Here is a 27,157-nt window from a genome sequence, read left to right as displayed (position 1 = left end):
AATTTAGCAAAGTTGATGGTGGTGGTGTGAGTCTGTGTGAGTGAAAGACAAAGAGGGAGAGCGAGCGACAGATTTTCTGTTATAACCTTCATTTTATGGAGGCACAGTGTGACTCAGGTCGCGTCAGAGCATCGGGCGGTATAGTGTGAGACCTGCATCGTGACCTACGAACTTATAACCCATGCGAGCCAATCGTGCAGTTTGAAAATCGCAGTGTTTGCCCAGCTTCAGGTGTACTGTCGTCTGAGACTTGCACCGCAGTGTCGGCGTTTGTTTCCCTGTTGGCCATGCTTTTTGTTGTGGTCATCTGTTGTCTTCCGGTATTTTCTCCGCAAGCGACCTTTCCTCAACCAATGAGATGAGCGGTAATCTGAATTGTCATACTCGAATTGTCATAAGTGTGCTGTCAGCTCATTGGTCACAAAGCAGGGGCGGGGCTGGGAATTATGTTTTCAAACAAAGCGTTAATTACATTAAAACTTATAGACTACTTTTGATTCTCACTGTATTACGGGACAAAGTGCGTCCCTTATTAGCTCAATACGGGACGTGTACTTTTGTTTCTAAATACGGGACGATTCCGTTTTTTAAGGGACGGTTGGCAACCCTACAGCGCATTAGTGTATTTTACGTAAGCCTAAAAATCAGAATAATGCTTGGATCCCTTAAAATAAATGAAATCATGCTCTTCCACTGTTTATGTTGTTCTCCACCTTTTCCTTAAGCAGACGAGACCCTGATACTGCAGGATTAACCTGAGTGTCCCAGTCCTGGACCCTTTTTTCAACCCGGAGGATCCCAGTCCTTCTTCTGCCTCAGTACAGTGCCAGAGACTTCCTGTAAGCTCCTGAAGCTTTTTACAGCTAGTTAGTTTTAATATTACTCTTATTATTCTTTCTGGGTCACAAAATAAACTTTTAACATATTTTCAGGCGAGAATGTAGCTGTGTAAACCTCAAATATCTGCTCAGTTTATCAAGACACCACATATTTTCAAAAGCGCTCCGACGTTTTCGGAGACGTCTGTTAGCCACTAGCTCGATAGCTAGCCGGGGGCTAGGCTCACTAGAGCCGTGAGGACACCGGACTCCCGGCAAATCGTTTTCAAACCCACCGCCGTCTTTCACTACTCAGGTTAAACATGATATATAAGTCACTTAGATAACTTAAAAATGTTATTGTTTGGCTTTTTTCAGTATTTTATTTGTTCCTGAGTAAATCGGTTTGGCTGAGATTAAAGTTATAGTTTTTACACAGCTGAATAAACGTCAAGCAGACAGCTGATTATCAGAAGTGTGAGATGCTCGAGAATTTACTCCGGTGTCCTGTTATATTTTAGATAGCAAGGAGTTTATTAAACTTCACCAAAACAATCTGCAAATTTCATTAAAAGTTAATAAACTATCATCTTGTCTTTATTTTTAGTTAGCACTAGGGTTGCCAACCGTCCCTTAAAAAACGGAATCGTCCCGTATTTAGAAACAAAAGTACACGTCCCGTATTGAGCTAATAAGGGACGCACTTTGTCCCGTAATACAGTGAGAATCAAAAGTAGTCTATAAGTTTTAATGTAATTAACGCTTTGTTTGAAAACATAATTCCCAGCCCCGCCCCTGCTTTGTGACCAATGAGCTGACAGCAAACTTATGACAATTCGAGTATGACAATTCAGATTACCGCTCATCTCATTGGTTGAGGAAAGGTCGCTTGCGGAGAAAATACCGGAAGACAACAGATGACCACAACAAAAAGCATGGCCAACAGGGAAACAAACGCCGACACTGCGGTGCAAGTCTCAGACGACAGTACACCTGAAGCTGGGCAAACACTGTGCGATTTTCAAACTGTACGATTGGCTCGCAGGGGTTATGGGTTCGTAGGTGACGATGCAGGTCTCACACTATACCGCCCGATGCTCTGATGCGACCTGAGTGCTCACACCGTGCCTCCATAAAAAAAAAGGTTATAACAGAAAATCTGTCGCTCGCTCTCCCTCTCTGTCTTTCACTCACACAGACACACACCTCCATCAACTTTGCTAAATTACTAATGACAAACATGATCAGGCAGCTGTGATTGGGCAGCAATGTCCATCCAACTATTTTCACGGTTGTTGTGGTCGTGATAATTTGGTGATGCCACATCGAAAAGGCTCGGATGAGCTTTCCAAAGTTCTACAAGTTAGGGGGGTTTGTGTCCATCGCTTGTGTCCAGATCACACGCTGCACAGCCGTGCTGCTCCGTCTTTTTCACCGACGTTTACGTGTTTGCGCGTGAGCAGTGTGAGCGGCTGCAGTGACACCCTCACGAGCGATTGATGATTGGGAGCTGGTCGTGAGGTGTTAATCGCTTGTCGTTACCCCTCGTATACTACACGATGCATGATGAAGGCCAAAATCGGGCCGATCACCAAATTGGTCGCACGACTCAAAAATCGGCTCAAAATGGGCCAAAAATCGCACAGTGTGAGCCCAGCATTAGACCAGCAATGTTTGTTCCTCTCAGAGAAAGAAAAAAAAGGCTGCAAAAGTACAGGGAAGAATGGGAAAAGGAAAACACCTGGCTGGAAAAGTGCACCATAACACCTATAAAGCGCACTGCACTGTGTGCCGGCGCACTTTTTCCATAGGCATGCTTCTTTGTTTTTAAACCCTCTGGTTAAGGTTAAAATGGGCATGTGCAGTGAATATCAGCGCTATGTGGCCAGAAGTGTGATAATATAATTTATTTTGTGTAATAAACAACTGCAAGGATAGATGATTACAACAAATAGATGAGTAATACATAAAAGTAATACATAGATGAATAATGATGATGAGTTATGATGCGTAATCATGGGAACAAGTGGGTTTACAAATGGGAGCAAAAGCTGAAATAATGCCCCTACTGAAGCCAATTGCACTAAATGTGCACTGTTACAAGAATATTTTTCTTTCTATTGTTTTCTATTAATTTATATAATTTTAAGTTAAGCAGGACAGAGTTCTTTTAAAGAAAGATTTACTTTTATTATCAAAAGTTAAGCATGACAGGCTTCTGTTTAAGAAAGAGACCTGTTTTATTGTGTTAATGTTGTCATTTTGAGCTAAAAATAAATGGCTAAATGATTTTTGTTTCCCATGTGTTGATATCACAAAGAATACGCATCTACTTAAATCAAATTCAAGTCAAATGGTTAAAAAAAATAATTTCACACACAAAAAAAGAGCTAAAAAATTCACCACACTGGGAAGGGTGAAGACAACTGGGTCGCCCGGCCCTGGCCACGAGGTGTCCCTTATTTATTTCTCAAGGGGTTGGCAACCCTAGTTAGCACATACCTTAAACACTTAAAGCTGTAAGCTAATGATAGTTATATAAGAGCAGATGCTGCTGGTGCAATAAGCTGTACGTTTTACGTCCAATAGTGATGTGCGGATCGATCCTGAAATATCGATTCCTCCGATACCAATCATTTATGTTCTAGAATCGATTCTCACATTAAAATATCGATATTTTAGTAATTTAGGGTAAATTTGTAGTTTATCATTAACAGGAACACAGTGGAAAGAAACTATAACATTCGGAGTCAAAGGAGCTTGCAAAGAAAAGCGTCTGGACTTCTTTAAGTTGCTTGAAGACGTTTCACCTCTCATCCGAGAGGCTTCTTCAGTTCTAAGGTCAAATGGTGGAGAGTCCCCGAAATAAACCTAGTGGGAGTTTCCCCCCACAGAGGGACAAAAGGACCCCCTGATGATCCTCTAATCGCCTGAGCCAAGGTGTGGAACTGGGTGTGGGTCCCAATCAGCCAGATTTTCGGGTGAGTTCATTGTGAAACCTGGCCCCACCTTATCACCAGGATGTGAGTGGGCGTTAAGGCGTCTGGGGAGGGAACTCAAAACTGGATTATAGATGGCAGAGAGTTGGTGTCGTAAACCACCGCCTCTGTTCAAAGATGGTCGCTCACAGTGGACATAGATGGCTTCTTTCACTCCTCTTTCAAACCATCTGTCCTCTCTGTCCAAAATGTGAAACATTGGCATCCTCGAAAGAGTGACCTTTGACCTTTAGATGCAGATGGACAGCTGAGTCTTGTCCTGTGGAGGTGGCTCTTCTGTGTTGTGCCATGCGCTTGTGAAGTGGCTGTTTGGTCTCTCCAATGTAGAGGTCTGGGCATTCCTCGCTGCACTGTACGGCATACACCACATTGTTAAGTCTGTGTTTTGGCGTTTTTGTCTTTCGGGTGAATCAGTTTTTGTCTGAGCGTGTTGCTGGGTCTGAAGTACACACCGGGATGTCATGCTTGGAGAAAACCCTCTGAGTTTCTCTGATACACCGGCTACATAGGGGATGACAATGTTGTTGCGCCTGTCCTTCTTATCCTCCCTCGCTGGTGTCTGATCTTCTTTTCTGGGCCTCTTTGCTGACTTTAAAAACGCCCATTTAGGATAGCCGCACGTTTTGAGTGCTTCCTTTACATGTGTGTGTTCCTTCTTTTTCCCTTCAAGCTTAGAGGGAACATGTTCTGCCCCGGTGGTGTAGGGTCCTAATTACTCCAAGTTGTGTTCCAGAGGGTGGTGGGAGTCAACAGGAGGTACTGGTCCGTGTGGTGGTGGGCTTCCGGTAAACTTCGATGTTGAGGTTGCCATTCTCTTCAATGTGCACAGTGCAGTCCAGGAAAGGCAAACAGTCGTCCTTTGTGTCTTCCCTGGTGAACTTGATGTTTTTATCCACAGCGTTGATGTGCGCAGTGAAGGATTCCACTTCTTGTGTCTTGATTTGACCCAGGTGTCGTCTACATATCTGTACCAGTGGCTGGGTACTCTTACTTTGAAAGAGCCAAGAGCCTTCCTTTCCACTTCCTCCATGTAAGGTTGGCTACAATAGGTGACACGGGGGAGCCCATGGCACAGCCATGTTTTTGTCTGTAATAGCCTTCGTTGTATTTGAAATATGTAGTGGTGAGGCAGAGGTCTAACAGTGTGCAAATCTGATATATAACATTCGGATTGTCTCCATTCAAAGGAACTACTTCCTCTTCCGCCTTTCACAGTCATGTGCGAAATACGGCTGTGTAAATGTCTTGCAGCCCCCTGGCGCGCGCACTCACAACAATGGCTGAGCGTAACTGGAGTCATGTGTCAACGTATTTTACCTCCACAAACAGCTGAGACGTGGTTTGCGATACATGTGGCATAAAGTGAGGTGTTGTGGCCATACTTGCCAACCTTGAGACCTCAGAATTAGGGAGACATTCAAAAGGGCTGTTGGGGGGGTAAATACATTTTACAGTGTTTATTTATCGGATAAAATACGTTAAATGTCACCGTTATTATTGGCCGGTCCAGAAACAGCGGGGGTGTCCAAATTCAGAGGCTGCTTCCACCTGAGGACCCGGCTTCGCAGTCTAAAGAAAGCCGGGTAGTACGTCACGAGCTCCCTCGGTGGAGTGAAACTGCCGTCTGCTCCTTGCTGTCTAAAATATAACCGGGCGCTGACGTAAACTCTTCTGTTTAATCATTTTCTGTTTCACGTTTATTCAGCTGTGTGAAAACCCCGGAGGATCCTCCCGAGGGATTAATAAAGTTAAATTTAATTTAATCTAATGTAATAACTTTAATCTCAGCCAAACTGATTTACTCACGAACAAATAAAACACTGAAAAGACAAACAATAACATTTTTAAGTTATCAAAGTGACTTATATATCATGTTTAACCCGAGTAGCGAAAGACCGCGGGGGTTTGAAGACGATGTGTCGGCTCAGATATTTGAAGTTTACACAGCTACATTCTCACCTGAAAATATTTTAAACGTTTTTTGCGACCAGAGAGAGAATAAGAGTAATATTAAAACTAAGTCGCTGCCATTGGTGGAAACTGGAATTGGCTGGGCCGCGCTATGAATTCTGTGATATGGTTTTTCAATTTTGTTGTCCGGGTGGAGAAATTTGGGAGATTTTCGGGAGAATGGTGGCTCCGGGAGATTTTCCGGAGGGGCACTGAAATTCGGGATTCTCCCGGAAAAATCGGGAGGGTTGGCATGTATGGTTGTGGCAACAACACTAACCTTGTCAAACACCTCAGAGTAAATCATATCACAGAATATGACGAGCTTATGTTGAGACGAACTGAAGAGGAGGAGAGGGACAGGGCGCTGCTAGGGTGAGACAGACGTCTCTCACGGAGTCCTTTAGTGCTGCAGCTAAGGTGTTCAAATAGCACAACTTCATTTTTTTTATTTCTATATGATGAACTCTGCATTATTAAGTGATAAGAACAAGTAATCTAATGTCCTGTAATCATTATGAAGCTATAATTTGAGATACAATAAATAAAACAAGTTTTTGTACAAAGTATCGTATCGGATCAGTATCGTCGATACCATCCTGAATATTACTTGGTATCGGATCGAAAGGAAATCAGTGGTATCGCACATCACTGACGTCCAATGGATGATGATCTGATTAGTCGACTGTCAAAATAATCGTTTGGTGGCAGCCCTAGTGCAGGAACAGGTCACTCAGCTTAATCCTGTGTGTCTGGTGACTCTGTGTTTATGTTTTATGTTTGTTAATTTTTTTGAGTTTTCTGGGTTTTTTTAAATTATTTTTCTTTTTTGTCATGTTTATATTGTCATTTTACTTTGGCGGTCCCTTGTGTCAGGTCTGTGTCTCTGGCCTTGTCTCCTCTTAGTCTTGTCATGTGTGATCAGTCCCAGCTGTGCTCTCCTCCTGTGTCCCATCCCCTCGTTATCCCTCAGTGTTTTTGAGCGCTGTGTTTCTCTCTGTCAGTGTCGTGTCGTCCCCGTCGTGCTGTCTGTTTCCCGTCTCTGCTCCTCGTTCCCAGAATTCTTAAAGTTTAGTTTCAAGTTGGTTTATTTTGCAAGTTCATTGTTTATGGAGCTTTATCCTGTAACTGCAGTAAAAGCAGCCTCTTTGGAGTTTAACTGAGTGTCCTGAACCATATGAAAAACAAATAGAAAACAACTTATAGAAGATTTGCATCGGATGTGGCCTACTAAATAAACTAAATACAGTGAATCATATAAGGATTATGATTTACTCATGAAAGTGGCCACTTTCATATACTGTTTTAGGAACATACAAGTTTCATTTATATAATTTTTCAAGGGATCTTATATCTGTTTTCACTCTTGTGTGCTTTTCATACAAGTTTCACACAAGACCGATACAAACTTTATAAGATTTATATACATCTTTTCCATATGGGGCACTTCCTGCCTGCCACAGCCGCTTCATGACAGAAATGGCTGCAAATATTTTATTCTGTCTTCAAATGTTTTTGGTGCGTTAGAAATATTCTTATTTTATTGTTACTGATATGTACTCTATTGTTGTTGACTGAATCTCATTTTCCATTCACCCAGAGTTAGCATTGTTTTCATACATGTTAATAAAATGGGTTCAGTGATAATTACTGTTCGTTTCAATCAATTCATTGAGACCACAAGACTCTTAACTTACAATACAAATATCAACCAATGTAACGAAAAGATTCAAAGGAAAGCATCTCTTCATTTAGAGACTAAATGTCCCACAATGGGGGAGGGGAGTTAGTCCATCCGCTCCCGGCTCTCCTCGGCTCCCTTTGATGCTGCATATCCTCTTTGATGAGATTGAGCAGCTCGTCGTCCCGATCCCTTCTCTTCCTCCCTGCTGTGGGTGGCCGACCCTCTTCCTCATCAGTGTCCGATTCCCTTTCATTTTGGTCACCCACTGGCCCTGGAGTGTCCACAGGGAGAGAGGAAATTAGGACATGAGGCCTAATGGAAGGCCTTTGGACACAGCCATTAACCTCCAGCAGGCCACAAATGTAGCACAGCTGGGAGCAATCGCACATAACAAGGTGTGGAGGAAGCAAAACTGAAAACATTAATGAAGCACACAAGACTATCAAAGTGAAAGGCACGGAGACTCAACAAGGACACGCTGCAGACAGGGAGACAGAGACAAGAGTAACTAACAGTGACGGGGAGACACAGGAGACAAGCCAACATTTAGACAAGGGTGTTTTTTGTTGTTGTTGTTTTTCTTGTGACATTACCAATAAGTTTGATGTGTCTTCTTACTGAAAAAACAAAAGTTGTATCAAAGATGGCCGACTTCTAAATAGTCACCATGGTCACCACCCATCTTGAGGAGTTTGCCCCCTCACATATACTAATGTGCCACAAACAGGACTTTAATATCACCAACCATTCCCATTTTATTACGGTGTATCCATATAAATGGCCCACCCTGTAGATGTACAGAGATGTGGGTGAATGTGCCCACCCTGTAGATTGGTATTTGCTGCCTTGACAACAGCGTCCACTTGAAACATGCAGAGATCAGCAATCCACACTGAAATGTCCACGTCTTGCGTGACTTGTGCTGACATTATCCTTTTTTGTGGTTGCTGGTTGTTCTTTTCATCCTGGTGAGAAAATGTATAAATTACATTAAAATAAAATGAGAAAAAAAAATTTTAAACAAACAAAATAAATACAGAATTCATAACATTATAAGAAAGCTAAGAATGATCAATACAGTGATTATAATATACATATTATTCAAGGTCCAGCGTTGCTGACTGGTATAACCAGGGCTCGCAAAATTGCTAGCCCGACATCCCGGGCTAGCAATTTTTCTAGTCGGGCTACCAAAATCTATCATGGAAGGAAAAATATATGTCAATGCTTTTGCATTCTTTCGGAAATGTAGCTGGGTAATTATGTCATTGGCATCGGTGAGCCACTGTCAATATGTGACATATTGAAATCGCGTTTGAATTTGCGCTTGTTTTTTGCTTTCACTTTGCAATCACGGCGAACTGTGTATAGAGAGCGACAGCACTGATTGGTGAGTGATGATAATTTGCGCACTAATTCCTCTGACGTCGTCTTATCAATCGTTAGCTTACTATGCAAACATGACAAGTGAAATCTCCCGCAGCTTAAACATGTGAGAGGTTGATCGCGCAGAGAATCGCTGAGCGTTGTGTGAGTGCCTGTGTAAAAGCAGCAGGATATATATTTCAGTTCTGCTGAGCCAAATAAGACACGTCAGGGTGAAGAAGTGACAGCCAAAGAAAAGCTTACCACAAAACGGAAAAGTTATGACAAATCAGACTATAAGGCAAAAAGAAAGTGCAGCTTTATGGTTTCATGGACAAAAGAATTTCTGTGGCTGCAATATGACGAGCTAAATAACCAGGGCTGCACATAAGTGGTCCGCAGGTGCGCATTCACTGTCAAAATAAAAAACGTGCACAAGATAAGAAGTTGCAACGCGTGTTTGCGTACATAAGATTTTCTGGAGGAAGACAGACATTTGTTTAGAACTCTTAAAGATGTCGAAGAAGCTCCTTTAAGCAATTACTGTGATGTTCCTCCACCTCCAAAGAAATGTCAGAAGGAGTCCGAACCACAAAAGAAGCGCGTATTCTTGGAAAAGTGGTTGCAGGAGGTGAGCTGGCTTCAAACAAATGATGAACGCACAGAGATGTGGTGCAGAATGTGCCGTGAAAATCCCACTCTAGTGGACAAAAACAGCCTTTTATATGGACGCAAACGCGCGCTGCAACTTCTTATCTGGTGCGCGTCTTTTATTTTGACAGTGAATGTGCACATGCGACCACTTATGTGCACCCGTGTAAATAACATAATGTTCTGCCGGGTGTGTTGTTGGTTTTCCCTCAATTTCTGAGTCGACAAGTGCCTTTGTTACTGGGACCAGTAATTTTAAGAAAGGCCCCCATTAGAACCCATAAGAAATGCATTATTGCTCAGTCTGCAGTATCTTTCCCAGAACAAACACCAATTGCAAATAACATACTAAAAATAAACCTGAAAATCAGTTTAGAACAGCTACTATGTTGCAAAGAGTGAACTACCACTGGCACAATTTAGCAGTCTTTGCAAACTTCAAAAAGCAAATGGCCTCGATCTTGGTTCCACTTGCCTCTTACCTGTGACTTCAGTGGAAATTTCAAATTCAGGATCTGACACAGACTGATTCATGTTCTACACAGTTCTTACAAGTTCATAGAAATTTCTGTTCAATTAGAACCAAAGTATTTGAGTTGATGATTGTAATTTTTATACAATGTTGTAATTTGTGTTTCAACAATTTGATGTTTTGTTTCCGTTACAATATTATACTTTAATGTATAATATTGTAACGGAAACAAAACATCAATCAAAAAATTGCTCTTTTTTTATTCAGGCTACTTAAATTTATTTTGGGCTACCAAAAACTGAAGAGGTCCCTGCCCGAAGGGCTACCAGGGATTTGAAATTATGCGAGCCCTGGGTATAACGTTTAATAAATATAACCTGAATCATTATTTTAAAAAAACACCTGTTGTAACATACTGATTTGTACTTGAATCAATGATAAAAAAATCTATCCAATGTGCTTTGCATTCACAATCTCAACAACAATGTATATAAAAATTTAGATTAGGCAAAACTCCTCTAGATTAAAATTTAAATGGATGGATGTGCCCACAGAGCAGACTGAAGCTGTCACTACAAAGGTTTGAGAGATCTGAATGTGGTGGTTCTTCTTGATGAGCCTTATAAAAATAAAAATTATTACTTTACATAGAACAACACAGAATACTTATAAATTTTCAAAAACAGTTTTATGTTTATGTACAGTTAACATCTTCATTTACTTTCATAAACATGCATAAAATGAAGGAAAAGGAAGAAAAGAATTTACAATAACATTAAATTATTGTTTTTTATTAAAATGTGCTTAATTTATCTCAATTCTTTAAAAAAAAAAAAAGTACACATTTAAATTTGATTACGACACAACACTTAACATTAAAAATGGTTTTAGTGAGATGCATAGATGAAAGAAATGGTGACACCTTACCTGTTTGACCTCGTTTCCCCATCATACGAGTAACATAGAAGCCTTTTGCTTCCTACTTCTTTTTTCTTCTCGGTCAGATATTCATTTACAAAAGATTACAAACATGCAAAACGTCAAGGACATTGACTGTAATCCCACATTTATTGGACCATAAAATGCTTAATGCTTCCTGTCTTTTGTTGAATTACAGTTGTTACTCAAACAATCTCCTTGATTTATCACATCAGGAATGTCATTCTCACCACTTGTAATGCGTTCTGAAAAAGTTTTTAATAACACATAGTCACAACGACAGTAACAAAGACATTTTAGAGTAAGTATGCACAAAGAACTGACAATTTCAAATGGGAATGAGAATATGCATTACATATTTGAGAAATATGTATGAATGACTTTCGTTGCGAAAAAAACGCACTTTACTTCTCCTATTTAAACCTCCCCTTCTTCCTTTGTTTCCCTACATCGCCATATTCTCGGTGAAGAGCATCATGTTTCTTTTGATATATCTGCCCAAAGTCATCTAGTCTAGTGAGACACCTTCGTCAAAACAAATCCTTTTCAGGTCCCATTGACTGTTTTCCATGATCCCTTGCGTTCGATTGTCTTCAGTGTAGTTCTGAAATGGTAATTACATTTACAGTTTTTCCCATACAGCTTAATGTTTCATTTACTGTGTTAACTTATTCTACCTGCTTCTTCAACTGCAACACATGATTGTACAGTTTACTGAGAAAGCTGTACGCTGGGCCTTTCCCAGTCCAAGGTCTCCTGAAGAAAAACAGAATTTTTAATCAATAAAGCACTTCAATAACTACATATAAGTGTTGATTCACCAAAGCAAGACATACCAAGCAGCATTCCTGACCACAAGGTAGCATGTGGTAGAAAGTATTTCGAAAATACTTGAAATGAATGCTGGTGCATGGTACACATTCATTGGTCCAGTCACATCAGGGGGGGCACTGGCAATTACTTCGGCAAAGTGCTGTTTAAGTGATGAATGACCTATATCTGTCTGAAATAAAAAGTTAAATATCATCTAAGTACAACCTTTTTATTACTAAAGAAGATCTTTGTGTTAAAAACACACAGAAATGTACTACAAAATTATGTTATTGGTGTCACACAATATCATGAACACAATTAGTATCTCAACCATTGACATTCAAAGAGCAGAATTTTAAAATTACCTTATAGTCCTCTGGAATGATGTCTGTGTCTTCAGCATCCACATTCCCCGTCTGATCGATCAGCATTTTGAGGTTCCGTAGGTGTTTTTTTTTTTTCACTTCTGGTCCACTGCATGGACTTTTGAAAACAACTGTTGCACATATAATGATGCCATCCATGTCTTTCAAGTTTGAAGAACAGGCCAGTATACGTGCATGCCAAATTTGTAGTGTTTCTGTAGTCTGTAGCGAAAAAAAGCATATAAACAATAAACATACATACTAAACACAAAGTTTAATCATTAGCAAAAACAACACTAAAAAAGAAAATAATAAAAAATAAACACAAATTAATAGAGAGGAAATAGCAATTCAACAATCAACTACAAGGGCAAGAACACTAACACCACATAAATATTTAACGGACTGTAAAAGATTATATGCCGTGTGGTGAAGTGATGGTGTGATTTCTGTTGGAAAGAACATAAAAGTCTTATATAATTACAGAGTGAATTAAATGTGTAATGCAACAATACAAACAATACTGGGTAGTGGAACATTACCCCAAAATAAGGGAGTATCAACAAATGCTAATTTTACTATTTACATAAATCCTAACTAGGCACTTTACACAAGTGCCAACATGAGAAATTAGTGACGGTCCCATAATGACCGCATGGCAGAGGCTGCTTCTCAGTAAATGACAGTAACATTCGGTAAACAAAGTGTGCGCCAAGGATTTGCGCCAAAACAGAGAAACGTACAGTCTCATGGACGCACACCTCTGCTGACTCTCCCCACCTGCACGAAAGCTGTCCACACATCTGGACTCAATGTTGTTGACAGTTGAGCCTACGTATTAAAGAACTGTGACGTATAAACTTTGAAGTGGATAAGGGGCGCTTTCCCACATGAAATAAGTGTTGAAATGGCAATGAGAAGGAATGAGCCAAATCTTAAATTAACTAGAGAATAGCATGCTCTCAATGTGAAAATCTGACTCCTGCCCCTGATACCTGTCCTACTTCAGGTGGAGTCCCGCCTCCTTCCAGGAAGCAGCTCACCTGGGTTTCTGTGTTTGGTGTCCAGCTGTGGAGTGGAGCTTGTTGTTGGTGCGTGTGTTTGGAGAAACTGTAAGTTTGCTTTGTTTCCTCCTTTAACAGTTTCACTGTTTGTTTCTGCTCTGTGATGTTTGGACCAGATGTTCAGCTCTTATTTCAGGACACACTTTGGATCACTTGTGTTTGAAGACAAATCCACATGATTATAGATTATTGATTGATTGGAATCCACACTGATTATCAGTCAGTTACTCTGCACTTAAACATTTGTTACTGTGATCAACAGTTTAAATGGTTCTGTGTGTAACTTTAGACCCAACTGACACTAATCAGTATCGTCATGTAACATTGTTTTTCCCTTTAAACAAGGACAAAGAGATAAAAATCAGTTTGTTGTTAAGAAGTTGGCATTCAGGTTTTACTGAAGTGACGTTGAAAAAACACAAAACAAAGCAGCTCAGTTTAGTTCAGGGTCACTGCAAAGTCAATCAGACATAAGATTCATGTTTTAAATGCTGTGTGTGCTGATAATATCTGCATATGGAGTTTGCAAGTTTAAAATACACAAGTTTAAAAATATATTTGGACTCTTCTGCTTTTCTGTGTCTTTCTATTGTGATGAACACATTGATTGCTGCTGTCACACTCTGAGGGTTTTGTGTTTATTTTGTACTTGTGTTTTAATCAGGGACCTGAGTCTGACTTCTTTTTTTTTTCTTTTTTCTTTTTTTTGTAGTGTTTGAAGATTTTAATCACTGTTAGTTGGTCACAGTGTGTCTCTTGTGTCTGTGTGTTGCCATTCCCATTGAAGTCTTTGGAATTTTTTGTTGAACACTTTGAACTTTGTCCTTTTTGAACTATTTTCAGTCTGAATGAAGAGTCACTTGATTGTATTTAAGTTTGTTGCCCTGAATTTGGCTACAAACCTTTGCCAACGAACCCAGGTTACTCTTGTATTAAATACATTCATCTAGTCACTTAATGGTACATTTAGATGAGTTAAATAGTTGAACTGATGCATGTTATGGTTCTGCTTGTTGTGATGAATTCTCAGTAAATCATGACTTTAATGTAAGAGCAAAGTCTCACAGCCTCAAACGCATTTAAACCTCTCACTCCATAACTGAAGATGTGTAAGATATAAAGTGCAGAACGCAAGCCTGATACTAGTGTTTGATCTGTTTCAAATTAAACACAAATGAACTGTTCAAGGGACAAAAGTAATTAGTTGTTTGGTCCTTTGTGAATTCCATTTCTTGTATGAATCCTAATTCTTACTTCTGTGGGAAATGTTCAGATAGAAAAGATCTGAACTTTTTAACAAGAATCAGACGGTTGTGTCCAGAAGATCAGGTCTGAGTCTGTCTAAGACCTTGTGCTGCTCCTGGTCAGCAGAGGGCTCGAAGCCATCTGTTCCTGACTGCTGATGCTTTCCTTTAACATCTTTAACAAGGACTCGTTTATTCATGAAAAAACAGAAGACTTGATTCAAAAACAGAAGAAACAGCGCACAGTAAAGTTACATGTAATAACATGTTTAATGTTCAAACACAGGCATAGTGTGACGCACTTAAACATGAGGAAGTTAAACATTCTTCTGTTGATGGCTGATCACTGAGGCATCACAGAAACTGATGGAGTTGATAGAACAGAACAGGAAGTGAGATATTTTAATTTACTTGACATAAATTACATTTATTTTATGTCATGACATAAAATAAATCAAATGTATGATCTAAATCAAACCCCTGATGTCTCTTAGCCTTTATACAGCTCTGTTAAATGAGTGTTGTTACCATTGGTGCATCACTGAGATCAGGTGTTCTGAAAACTGAAACTATGCTGCATGCAGCTACTAGTTTTTCTATTTTGGTGCTATAAATGTTCATGGACATGGTTTCCTTGGCTGAAAACACCAAACATCATTAAAATATCTTTTCATGAAAATGATGTAAGACAGAGCAGAGAGCTAATGCTGACTTTAATGCTCAGGACCCACTTCTTCTGATCGGACTGTGTTTGAGGATCTTTAGAAGTTTTTCTTTCTAGTTTTTCCACAAGTTAGCTGATTTAAAACAAGCAAACAATCAAAAAAAAAAAAACCTTGTTCACATGCCATCAAGATAAAACGACAAAAATCCAAACCCTGCTGCAGATCTGGTGTTCTCCATATTAGGCTACGTTCACACTGCAGGCGAAAGCGCATCAAATCCGACTTTTTTGACCCTATGCAACCCATATCCGATCATGGTATGACAGTGTGAACGGCACAATCGGATATTTTCAAATACGATCTGGGTCACTTTCGTATGTGGTGCTGAATCCGATACATATCCGATGTTTTAGAAAGCGACTGCTGTTTGAACGGTCATGTCGCATTAAATCCGTCTTTTACATCACTGACATGAGACAGACGCCAATTATCAGCGCTGGAGAAGACATCGCGAACGCTTCCTGGCCATCCAGTGAAACAGTTGGGAAGACAACGTTGGAGAAACGTGAACATTTTATTTGTTCTGTATAATCTGCAGATTCTGACAGAAATCTGTAACTATCCTTTGAAGCAGCGCTCCTCTAAAACAGCAATAAGGATCATTATTAGGCCATATGTAATAACAAAACAACTTTATAACTTAAAAGCAAAAATTGGGAAACGTAAAGTCCGAAACAAGTCTTTATATTAAGGTTCCATCAGTCAAACAATACTGTTTGGTTCTGGGTCTAAACGGAGCACATTGTGTGTGACGTCTGCTTTTGCACATGCGGCCGCTTTGAGCGTTCACACTAGAGCGCGTTTGCTGTCGCATTTTATTTGTAGTGTGAACAAGCAGACAAAAAAATCAGATTTGATCAAAAAATCGGAATTGAGCTTTAAGACCTGCAGAGTGAACGTAGCCTTAGAGAATGGTGAGCTGCTAAATGTGTTTTATGTGGTAGCATCCAGTGAAACAGCATTTATACAGTCTAGCACTGACTCAGTTCACTAACCAGGTTCAAGGAAATAACTGGAAGATTTCCCAAACAGAGAAATCATGCTGGGATCTTTGTTCCCGCTATGAACTCTAATACAGTACAGATCTACATGTCAGGGGAGAAAATATAAGAAAAAAAAGATTTCCAATAAAACACAGAAAATCTGTTTTTCAGGTTCAGATTCATTTTCTGAATCTCCGCAGCGACACGTGGAGGAAGTGGTGGCCCTAAGCAGCAGATACTGTTTGTAGAAGTAACAGAGGAGCAATCAGAAGCAAACTGACTTAAAGGGGGGGGGGGGGGATTAACAGATGAATTGGAATAAAATAAAGATTATTTGAACTTTGAATTACATAAAGTTACTTCACTGACTAAACTAAAAATACATGTGCACTCAAGTAAACCTGAATCAAAAAAGAAACTAAATTTAAGTTACTCAGCTCTTATGTGAAAGAGTAGGTTAAATATTAGGAGCCACCATCAAAACAACTGGAGTGATGTCACCTGGAGTAAATGCAGATATATTTACATGAACTGAATATACCGTCCATTTCACAGATATCTTTAGTTTGGTTAAAGATTTTGATAAACACAGAAATTGATGAATCTGGAGTACAGAAAGTGGAATATCTAAATACATGTAATAGCTGACTGTCTAAATTGATGGAAATAACCCAGAGAACCTGCTGGAATCACTGAGCTTATAACAAAACAGTATAATGTATGATTCATTATATCGCGCAGTAATACAGGTTTAAAACAACAGGGACTAAAATGTCAATAATTCATAGTCATGTTATTATTTAATTAACTTCATATTAGGTGGATTTGTCTGAGCGTGGCCGACTGATGACAATAACAGAGAAGCTGGAGGGAAAAAAGCTTTAAAAAAAATTTTTTATAGACTCTACACTCAGAAGTCAAAACAAGTGCGATGAATGAAATCCACATTTGCAGCACTGACAATAAGAAAGGACCTTTAAAAGTAGCAGGAACAAAACTGAACAAAAGCATGCAGGAGTTTAAAAAAACAAACTTGATGTACAAATTCTGTGGATGTTAAAATGCCTGCGTAAACAGAAGTGAATATGATGATGCGATTTTGGATGCTGATCATTTAAAAATGTTGAAACTTGAAAATAATCACAAATCCAACTGAAGACAGGTTTAGGTTCAATATAAAGGTTAAAGTTGATAAAACGTTTGTTAAAATACTGCATAGATAGGCAGGTTTTTGTAAAACATGGAGGTTATTACATGGGGTTCTAGTGATATGTTAAATTTTTTTAAGTCTTGTGGAATCCATTAATAAACATTAAATTTGTTTCATATTGTTATGGTTTTAGCACTGATCTATTTTAAACTTCAAAAGAAAAAACAAAGTGATTACAGATATATTTTTCCCAACAAAGCACCCCCCCCCCAAAAAAAAAAAAAAAAAAAACAAGCCCAACAAAACCCCCAAACAACAAAACAAAAGCCCTCTGTTATTTGTAATACAGATTGCTGAAATTGCAACTACATGCACAATGGAATGCAACCACAGGTTTGACCCTACATAAGCATGTAGGTAGGCATATTAGAAGAGAGTGAAGGAGAGGACAAGTTTTATAGACTTTAATAGACTTCTTACATGTAATTTATATATGATCATTGTTGAATCAGATATTGGATCTGTATTTGATGTGATGTTATGATTTTGTTTTTATTGTGAAATGTCCCACAGAACAAACTGAGGTAAATTACCTTTGTGTTATTCAAACACTCTACAGGTTAGGTTGCGGTACTGTGGATTTACTGTAGACCCATGTGCTGGAGTGCAGTACAGTGACTGTAGTGTTCATGGTCAGAGTTAGGTTACATCAAGTGGTTATTCTTAGGGTTCTTCCACCTGCTGAATTCCACTTTATGTCTGACTGTTCTCATTTTTCTGTTTAGGTGCAGAGGCAAGGGCACCCTCTACAATTTAGGCAACAATATACAGCTTTTCTTACCTTTATGTTCCTCTGCTTGTGACGTACACAACAATGGTCAAGCTGAGTACATTGATTAGAATTAAAATTTAGACTGTAGCAAAATTTCTATTCCCATGTGCTAACATTATTTTATTATTATATTAATGTAGCACAAGGTTCAGTTAGCCTTGTGTCAATGGAAAATTGTACTTAGTAGTCAGTATAATCTTTTAATGATATAAGTTTGTATATGGTAGAATACTGCATGAAACCATTTGTGTTTATTGAAAGGATGTCTCATCCTAGGAAGTCTATAACATTCCAGGGTGTTCTGGCTTTCACCCCCACATCCTAGGAGCATGAGAAAGTTCGTACCTTGTTTTATTGTTTTACGGTAGGATTAACGTAGTTATATCTGTTTCCAGTCTAAGTGGTTTTGGTTTGATGAACTGCTGGACTTTCCAGACCAGCAGTTTTAGGGAAGTCTTTATGGGATCACACTCTGACCCCCCCTCACACACACACACCACACACACACCACACAAGCACCCACTGAAGTGTATAAATAAAGGACCAGGGCAAGTCCTCAGTGCGAGTCTCTGAGTCTCACTCTAGGCTGCCCTTGCTAGCAAGAAAATCTGTGTGTTTCTCCTCTCTGATTCTCTACTGAAGAAGTGTTTTAGAATATATCTCTTAACACCTTGTTATAGAGGATTTCAGTTGATGTGTACATGAATGATTTGTGTTTCCTCTGCAGGTGAAGGTAGAAAGTGTGTGTGAGCTGATGTGAATTGAGCAGCATGGATCAGTGTGAGGACAGAGAGGAGAGAGTCCCTCCCTCTAAAATCACTCTGTGTGGGGAACATGAGAGCCAGACCAAAGCTCAGAGGTGAGATGACCATCTCTAACTGTCCATGACTCTTCTCCATGTCACAGCTCAGCACTCACATCACTGCTCCATCATTATTCACAGGAACCCACATGGACCTCCACCCAGCTCTGTATCCTTACAGAGTGACTGGTCTGCTGGACGCTTCACTCTTTTTAAGGGATACAAACTGTCTGCTGCAGAGAGGTGATCTGTTAGTAATATAAACTTTTTGATGTCAGTTTGGTGTCCAATGTTCCCTCTAAGCTGTGTACGTGCACAATTGCGCACTGCTGGCACAGTCTCTGTGCACAGAAATCTGTGTTGCACAGAAAAAATTTTTTAACCTGAATTGAAATTAAAATTAAACAATTCTGTTTTGCAGTGTTAGTAAGTGACTGGCTGCTCCAGTATGGGATTAGAACGATGCCACCTTATCCTATAGTCCAGCCAATAATGCGATTCACATTCGTATATACACAGCTAATCAATGTCGTTGACAGGCTATGACAGCGTCCTTATGTGCCGACACCGGTGTTTTAGCGAGCAAAGCGGCTGATGTGGAGTGAAGCCACGTTAATGACAGCGTGGAGCATTGGAGATGTGAGCAGGACAGACGGAACAACTGACGGGAAAAGTGTGGACTTTATACCAGTTTTTAAATTGTGTTGGTCGGCCACGTAAAACCAGAGTTATGATAAAATATCTGCAATGTTTGGTTTTCTTCCTGAATACTGTCGTTGTTTCTATTTACTGCGGGAAGAAACGATAAAAACGGCGTTTTATAAGGAAAACGCTCCAAAGCACTCTCCACCTGTGAGCAAAAACAAGACCAAAAAAAACTCTCCACCCTTTCCTATTGGTCGAAAAATGTACCATGTCGACCAATCAAAAAATGAAATGGCAACATAGCATTTAGTTGTTTAGGAAGGGGGAAGTTTTAGGAGTGACGGCGGTGTTTTGAGATGTGAGAGATTTGCGACATTTAGCGTGTTTAGCATATAAAGTTGGTGTGTTGTCTTGTGTAGTTAGTGTGTAGTTCAATTCAATTCAATTCAATTTTATTTATATAGCGCCAAATCACAACAAATGTCGCCTCAAGGCGCTTCATAGATACAGAGAAAAGCCCAACAATCATATGACCCCCTATGAGCAAGCACTTTGGCGACAGTGGGAAGGAAAAACTCCCTTTTAACAGGAAGAAACCTCCGGCAGAACCAGGCTCAGGGAGGGGCGGCCATCTGCTGCGACCGGTTGGGGTGAGAGAAGGAAGACAGGATAAAGACATGCTGTGGAAGAGAGACAGAGATTAATAACAGATACGATTCAATACAGAGAGGTCTGTTAATACATAGTGAGTGAGAAAGGTGACTGGAAAGGAAAAACTCAATGCATCATGGGAATCCCCCGGCAGCCTACATCTATTGCAGCATAACTAAGGGAGGATTCAGGGTCACCTGGTCCAGCCCTAACTATATGCTTTAGCAAAAAGGAAGGTTTTAAGCCTAATCTTAAAAGTAGAGATAGTGTCTGTCTCCTGAATCCAAACTGGAAGCTGGTTCCACAGAAGAGGGGCCTGAAAACTGAAGGCTCTCCCTCCCATTCTACTTTTAAATACTCTAGGAACAACAAGTAGGCCTGCAGAGCGGGAGCGAAGTGCTCTAATAGGGTGATATGGTACTACAAGGTCATTAAGATAAGATGGGGCCTGATTATTTAAGACCTTGTATGTGAGGAGCAGGATTTTGAATTCAATTCTGGATTTAACAGGAAGCCAATGAAGGGAAGCCAAAACAGGAGAAATATGCTCTCTCCTTCTAGTCCCTGTCAGTACTCTTGCTGCAGCATTTTGGATTAACTGAAGGCTTTTCAGTGAGTTTTTTGGACATCCTGATAATAATGAATTGCAGTAGTCCAGCCTGGAAGTAATAAATGCATGAACTAGTTTTTTCAGCGTCACTCTGAGACAGGATATTTCTAATTTTAGAGATGTTGCGCAAATGGAAGAACGCAGTCTTACATATTTGTTTAATATGTGCGTTGAAGGACATATCCTGGTCAAAAATGACTCCAAGGTTCCTCACAGTGTTACTGGAGGCCAAGGTAATGCCATCCAGAGTAAGAATCTGGTTAGATACCATATTTCTAAGCTTTTCAGCGCCGAGTACAATGACCTCAGTTTTATCTGAGTTAAGAAGCAGAAAGTTAGTGGCCATCCAAGTCTTTATGTCTTTAAGACATTCCTGCAGTTTAACTAATTGGTGTGTGTTATCTGGCTTCATGGACAGATAGAGCTGGGTGTCATCTGCATAGCAGTGAAAATGTATGCTATGTCTTCTAATGATGCTGCCTAGGGGAAGCATGTATAATGTAAACAGAATTGGTCCTAGCACCGAACCCTGTGGAACTCCATAATTAACCTCAGTGTGTGAGAGGACTCTCCATTTACATGCACAAATTGGAGTCTATTAGATAGATATGATACAAACCACTGCAGTGCAATACCTGTAATACCTACAGCATGTTCTAATCGCTCTAATAGAATATTATGGTCAACAGTATCGAATGCTGCACTAAGGTCAAGAAGGACAAGCACAGAGATGAGTCCACTGTCAGAGGCCATAAGAAGATCATTTGTAACCTTCAATAAAGCTGTTTCTGTGCTGTGATGAACTCTGAAACCTGACTGAAACTCTTCAAATAAACCATTCCTCTGCAGATGATCTGTTAGCTGTTTGACAACTACTCTTTCAAGGATTTTTGATATGAAAGGAAGGTTGGAGATTGGCCTATAATTAGCTAAGACTGCTGGGTCTAGAGATGCTTTTTGAGTAAAGGTTTAACTGCAGCCACCTTGAAGGCCTGTGGTACATAGCCGATTATTAGAGATAGGTTGATCATATATAAGATCGAAGAATTAATCAATGGCAGGACTTCTTTGAGCAGTTTTGTAGGAATGGGGTCTAAAAGACACGTTGATGGTTTGGAGGAAGTAATTATTGAAGTTAACTCAGAAAGATCGATTGGAAAAAAAGAGTCTAACTTAACATCAATGGAACTAAGAGTAGCTGTAGATAATATTACATCTGTGGGATGATTATTGGTAATTTTTTCTCTAATGATAAAAATTTTATTTGTGAAGAAGTTCATGAAGTCATCACTAGTTAACGTTAAAGGGATGGTTGGCTCAACAGAGCTCTGACTTTTTGTCAGCCTGGCTACAGTGCTGAAGAGAAACCTGGGGTTGTTCTTATTTTCTTCAATCAGTGATGAGTAGTAAGCTGTTCTGGCTTCGCGGAGGGCTTTCTTATAAAGCAACAAACTATTTCTCCAGGCTAAATGATGATGTAGTGTAGTCAATAGTTTTGTTGTGTGTGTGAGAACAATGAGGCGACTGCTGAATGTTACAGGTGTTACAGCAGTGATACATCTGCTGTTGTCAGGCCTGCAGGTATCAGGCTGTTGCTCTCCTTTATCTCATAGTGGACAGAAATTATTTTTGGGAGTGGCACAAATAATTTGTGTGGCATCAGATTTGATGCAGAACAGCTGATTGTTCTGTAAATAGTTTGAAATGTTTATTTAAAAAAACTCCTTGGCTGCACTTTTAGGTAAAGAGCTGCGAAAAACTTTGTTTTACTTTTTTGAAGAAGTAACTATATAATTAATTGCCCATCATTGGTCATTATATACTGTATTTTGCAGACAGAGTTACAGGACTCTCTCCCAGACCACAGACTCAGACTCATAATACAAGTCAGAGCTTTATAAAGAAAAAGAAAAAAAAGAAAGTTGTATTTTCAAAATTGGAGTTCAAGTTATTTTTCCTTCCAATAGTGTTAACATACTACACAGGTCATGAACAAGATTTTTTTTAAAAATTTTATTGTAAGTGGGCTAAAGCAGTTAATTAAAAGTAGTCTAACATAAATGTAAATGGTGTAATTTGATTATTTTAATAAACATGTAACTTGGATGGATTAGATGCTGGTGTGACCACATTGCACACGTCTCATGTTGCTCACAGTGGTCCAAAGGACGCTCAGGGAGTTTGTGTGTTCGCTCAGACACATGAAACATTAGAGGGAGCATTGTTGGTGTCTCATTTAAATGATTTTTATGTTTCTTGGTTTCTAAAATTGATCTCTGTAGGAGACAATGTCTCAAAGGACACACAAGCACAGGTGTCACTGTCATTTTCAACTGGTTTTAAGCCACTTTTTGACAGACAATTTATTTTAATTAGAGGTGAAATTTCAGACATCAAACATCTGGATCCAAAACTATCATACAAAAAAAATGCTACAAGTGTGTAGCATCACTGCATTAAATCAAACATGTTATGCTACCCACTGCAGCTTTTATTGCTTTTTAAATATGAACTGACACAATGGGAAAAGCAAAAACAAATGAACAAAAACACACTGAGAGCACTCCTCAGAGTTATCAATGATCTGCTGGTTTGCCCTGATGCTGACTGATGCTGTGGTTAAGTTCTGCGGGGTCTGTACTTGGAACCCCCCCCCCCCCCCCCCGTTTTCTCTTTCAACTATTTTAAACTGAGTGACAGTCATGAACTCAGCACATTGAATGACCACATCCATAAAATTAAATCCTAGATGGCACAAAACATCTTGTAGCTAAATACAGATCAAACCGGGGTCATTATTACTGGCCCTATTGCAGCTAACCCATATTCAACACTTCTGAGTGCTTTGTCCCTGAAGATGAACAAATTTTCTAAACATCCCCACTTCACTTTTGACAACCAGCTGATCCAGAATCAGTCTTGTTTTATGCAGTGTAGAAGACTCAGTTACATTAGCACGGTCTATCCAAAAGACATTAAAGATGGTGATATACATGTTAGATTTCCTCTAGGCTAGATTTTTGTAACCCATCATCATGCTCTGGCATCAGATCTTATCACATATTATTCATAATCTATTCATAATATTCATAACCAAAGTATAATCTGAGGTCCTCAGCAGAGGCTCTGCTGGTTGTCCCAAAATCTTTGCTTAGAACAAGGATGATAAGCATTTCTCTGTTAGTGCAATGATTACAGTGGGGCAAAAAAGTATTTAGTCAGCCACCGATTGTGCAAGTTCCCCCACTTAAAATGATGACAGAGGTCAGTAATTTGCACCAGAGGTACACTTCAACTGTGAGAGACAGAATGTGAAAAAAAAATCCATGAATTCACATGGTAGGATTTGTAAAGAATTTATTCGTAAATCAGGGTGGAAAATAAGTATTTGGTCACCTCAAACAAGGAAAATCCCTGGCTCTCACAGACCTGTAACGTCTTCTGTAAGAAGCTTTTCTGTCCCCCACTCGTTACCTGTATGAATGGCACCTGTTTGACCTCATCATCTGTATAAAAGACACCTGTCCACAGCCTCAACCAGTCAGACTCCAAACTCCGCCATGGCCAAGACCAAAGAGCTTTCGAAGGACACCAGGAAAAGAATTGTAGACCTGCACCAGACTGGGAAGAGTGAATCTACAATAGGCAAGCAGCTTGGTGTGAAAAAATCAACTGTGGGAGCAATCATCAGAAAATGGAAGACATACAAGACCACTGATAATCTCCCTCGATCTGGGGCTCCACGCAAGATCTCATCCCGTGGGGTCAAAATGATCATGAGAACAGTGAGCAAAGATCCCAGAACCACACGGGGGGACCTGGTGAATGACCTGCAGAGAGCTGGGACCAAAGTAACAAAGGTCACCATCAGTAACACACTACAACGGCAGGGAATCAAATCCCGCAGTGCCAGACGTGTTCCGCTGCTGAAGCCAGTGCATGTCCAGGCCCGTCTGAAGTTTGCCAGAGAGCACATGGATGATACAGCAGAGGATTGGGAGAATGTCATGTGGTCAGATGAAACCAAAGTAGAACTTTTTGGTATAAACTCAACTCGTCGTGTTTGGAGGAAGAAGAATACTGAGTTGCATCCCAAGAACACCATACCTACTGTGAAGCATGGGGGTGGAAACATCATGCTATGGGGCTGTTTTTCTGCCAAGGGGACAGGACGACTGATCCGTGTTAAGGACAGAATGAATGGGGCCAAGTATCGTGAGATTTTGAGCCAAAACCTCCTTCCATCAGTGAGAACTTTGAAGATGAAACGAGGCTGGGTCTTCCAACATGACAATGATCCAAAACACACCGCCCGGGCAACAAAGGAGTGGCTCCGTAAGAAGCATTTGAAAGTCCTGGAGTGGCCTAGCCAGTCTCCAGACCTCAACCCCATAGAAAATCTGTGGCGGGAGTTGAAAGTCCGTGTTGCTCGGCGACAGCCCCAAAACATCACTGCTCTTGAGAAGATCTGCATGGAGGAATGGGCCAAAATACCAGCTACTGTGTGTGCAAACCTGGTAAAGACCTATAGTAAACGTTTGACCTCTGTTATTGCCAACAAAGGTTATGTTACAAAGTATTGAGTTGTATTTTTGTTATTGACCAAATACTTATTTTCCACCCTGATTTACGAATAAATTCTTTACAAATCCTACCATGTGAATTCATGGATTTTTTTTTTCACATTCTGTCTCTCACAGTTGAAGTGTACCTCTGGTGCAAATTACTGACCTCTGTCATCATTTTAAGTGGGGGAACTTGCACAATCGGTGGCTGACTAAATACTTTTTTGCCCCACTGTATTTGGAATAAACTCAGGTGATCAGATTGGTGAGCTTTTTACCAGCAAGTCTTACCTGTGCGTCCACAAGCAGATGCCGTTTTTATTGAGATATTTTAATTATTATAGAGCTTAGTGTGCCACTCTCTCTATGCTAATATGAGTTAATGGTTCTTAGTCATTAGTCTCTGTCTCTCACTTTCTCTCTGTAATAAATAGAAGTGATAGTATCAAAAACATTATTTCAGTAATTACAATAGAGTCTGGTTATTAAATAATAGGAAACCTTGTGCCCGACAATGATGAGAAGCGGTAGCTATGCCACTTGTTGAAACTGGGGCACTAAAGCCTTGTGTAGTCAGGGTCAGGCCACTTGGTTGTTTTAAACCAAACTTCTGAGCAGTGTGGTTCAAAACACTGGTGTGGTTCAGTGTTTCGAAACATCTGCGCTTGGGAAGCTTGACATAGTGTCAACATGTCTGTTTCAAGCTTCCCATCCATACTGTAACCAGAGTCCCACTCACTAGTGGGAGGGGAGGGGCGGGGGGGGGGGGAAGCAGCAGATGAGAGCAAGCAAGAGAAAACTGGACAAGGGAAAAAGAGTAAGAGAGAGTAATGAGGTAAACTTTAGTCCTTGTAGCTAAAATCTGATTTGTTTGGGTTTTTATTTAGACCTGAGTCAAAGTTTTTTTTTCTATACTGTCATTTAGCACCTTGTTCCCTTGTTTTCTTTACCAAATCTGCTGTTGAAGCACTGATCGCTAAGGTAAAAACTAGAGAGTGTATTTTGTGTTATTTTGCCGACAAGCCAGGTTTTTATACCAATTAGAGATCTTCGCATTGAAAATCCTCGACTGTCTCGAGACAGCCCTGGCACAGCTTCCACCCTCTTTGTTAACGCTGGATCACCTCCCATTTAAGAAAGAAAGATTTTAGTAGGACCATAATCTCTCAGGGCTTATCACAAGACCTGATTACAAAATGATTGTCAGTTTAAATAGTTTCTCTCTGAGTTGTATGGAAACTTGATCTTGTGCCTCTAGCACTAATTCCAATCACTTTGTTGGCATTGGACCGGTAACACATTTAGGTGTCACTGAACATTCCTAAATGATCACTCTGTAGGTCCAGTGAGTGAAAGGGTTGCATTAATTTGAACTGCACCTAGTTACATTAAGATATTAGAACTGAGTGGATAACTTAGAACTGATTAACTTAAAAATCTAAGTTAACCCTAAAGGAAAATAATCCAGCCATACATGTTGCTGATGCAGATCTGGATTAAAGCCAAACCTGAACTGCTTTTTTTTGTATATCCTGGGATTGTGATGCATAAATTAATGTGCACTGGAAATTTTGTTTCTATTTCAACAGTATAAACTCTCACTGGTCTTTGATCTGTTATTTTACAGCTTCCAGTTAGAAACTGTTCATGCAAAGCTAGACTCTGGTCCCAGCTGTCTGTAAAAGTCACATGGTTCAGTCCATGTATTTAAACTCTGTGCTCTAATCAACTCATCCTCAGCCTTTTCGTTGAATAACCCAGAGGAATTCTTACATACATATAATACAATACATTTAAACTCCAGCTGCTCACAGTACGACCATAATCCTG

General features: G+C 39.9%; 1 protein-coding gene across 5 annotated transcripts in view; it reads left to right on the top strand.

Annotated features, from left to right (window-relative positions):
• Positions 1-27,157, top strand: part of LOC146510784 (protein NLRC3-like) — a 161,617-nt gene that overhangs the window by 116,726 nt on the left and 17,734 nt on the right. For 2 of the 5 annotated variants that reach the window (XM_085172656.1, XM_085172660.1), the window contains exons 2-3: positions 18,782-18,913; positions 18,998-19,099. The exons of the other annotated variants lie outside the window; for them this stretch is intronic. In XM_085172656.1, the coding sequence (XP_085028782.1) occupies positions 18,825-18,913; positions 18,998-19,099 (191 nt within the window). In that variant the 5' untranslated portion in view covers positions 18,782-18,824. The remainder of the gene's footprint in view (positions 1-18,781; positions 18,914-18,997; positions 19,100-27,157) is intronic. 5 annotated transcript variants of the gene reach the window in all.

Source organism: Neolamprologus multifasciatus, chromosome 9 (assembly GCF_963576455.1).
Source record: "Neolamprologus multifasciatus chromosome 9, fNeoMul1.2, whole genome shotgun sequence".
Taxonomy (NCBI): domain Eukaryota; kingdom Metazoa; phylum Chordata; class Actinopteri; order Cichliformes; family Cichlidae; genus Neolamprologus; species Neolamprologus multifasciatus.
Note: the sequence above shows the minus strand (reverse complement) of the source record. Positions and strands in the feature narration are given on the sequence as shown.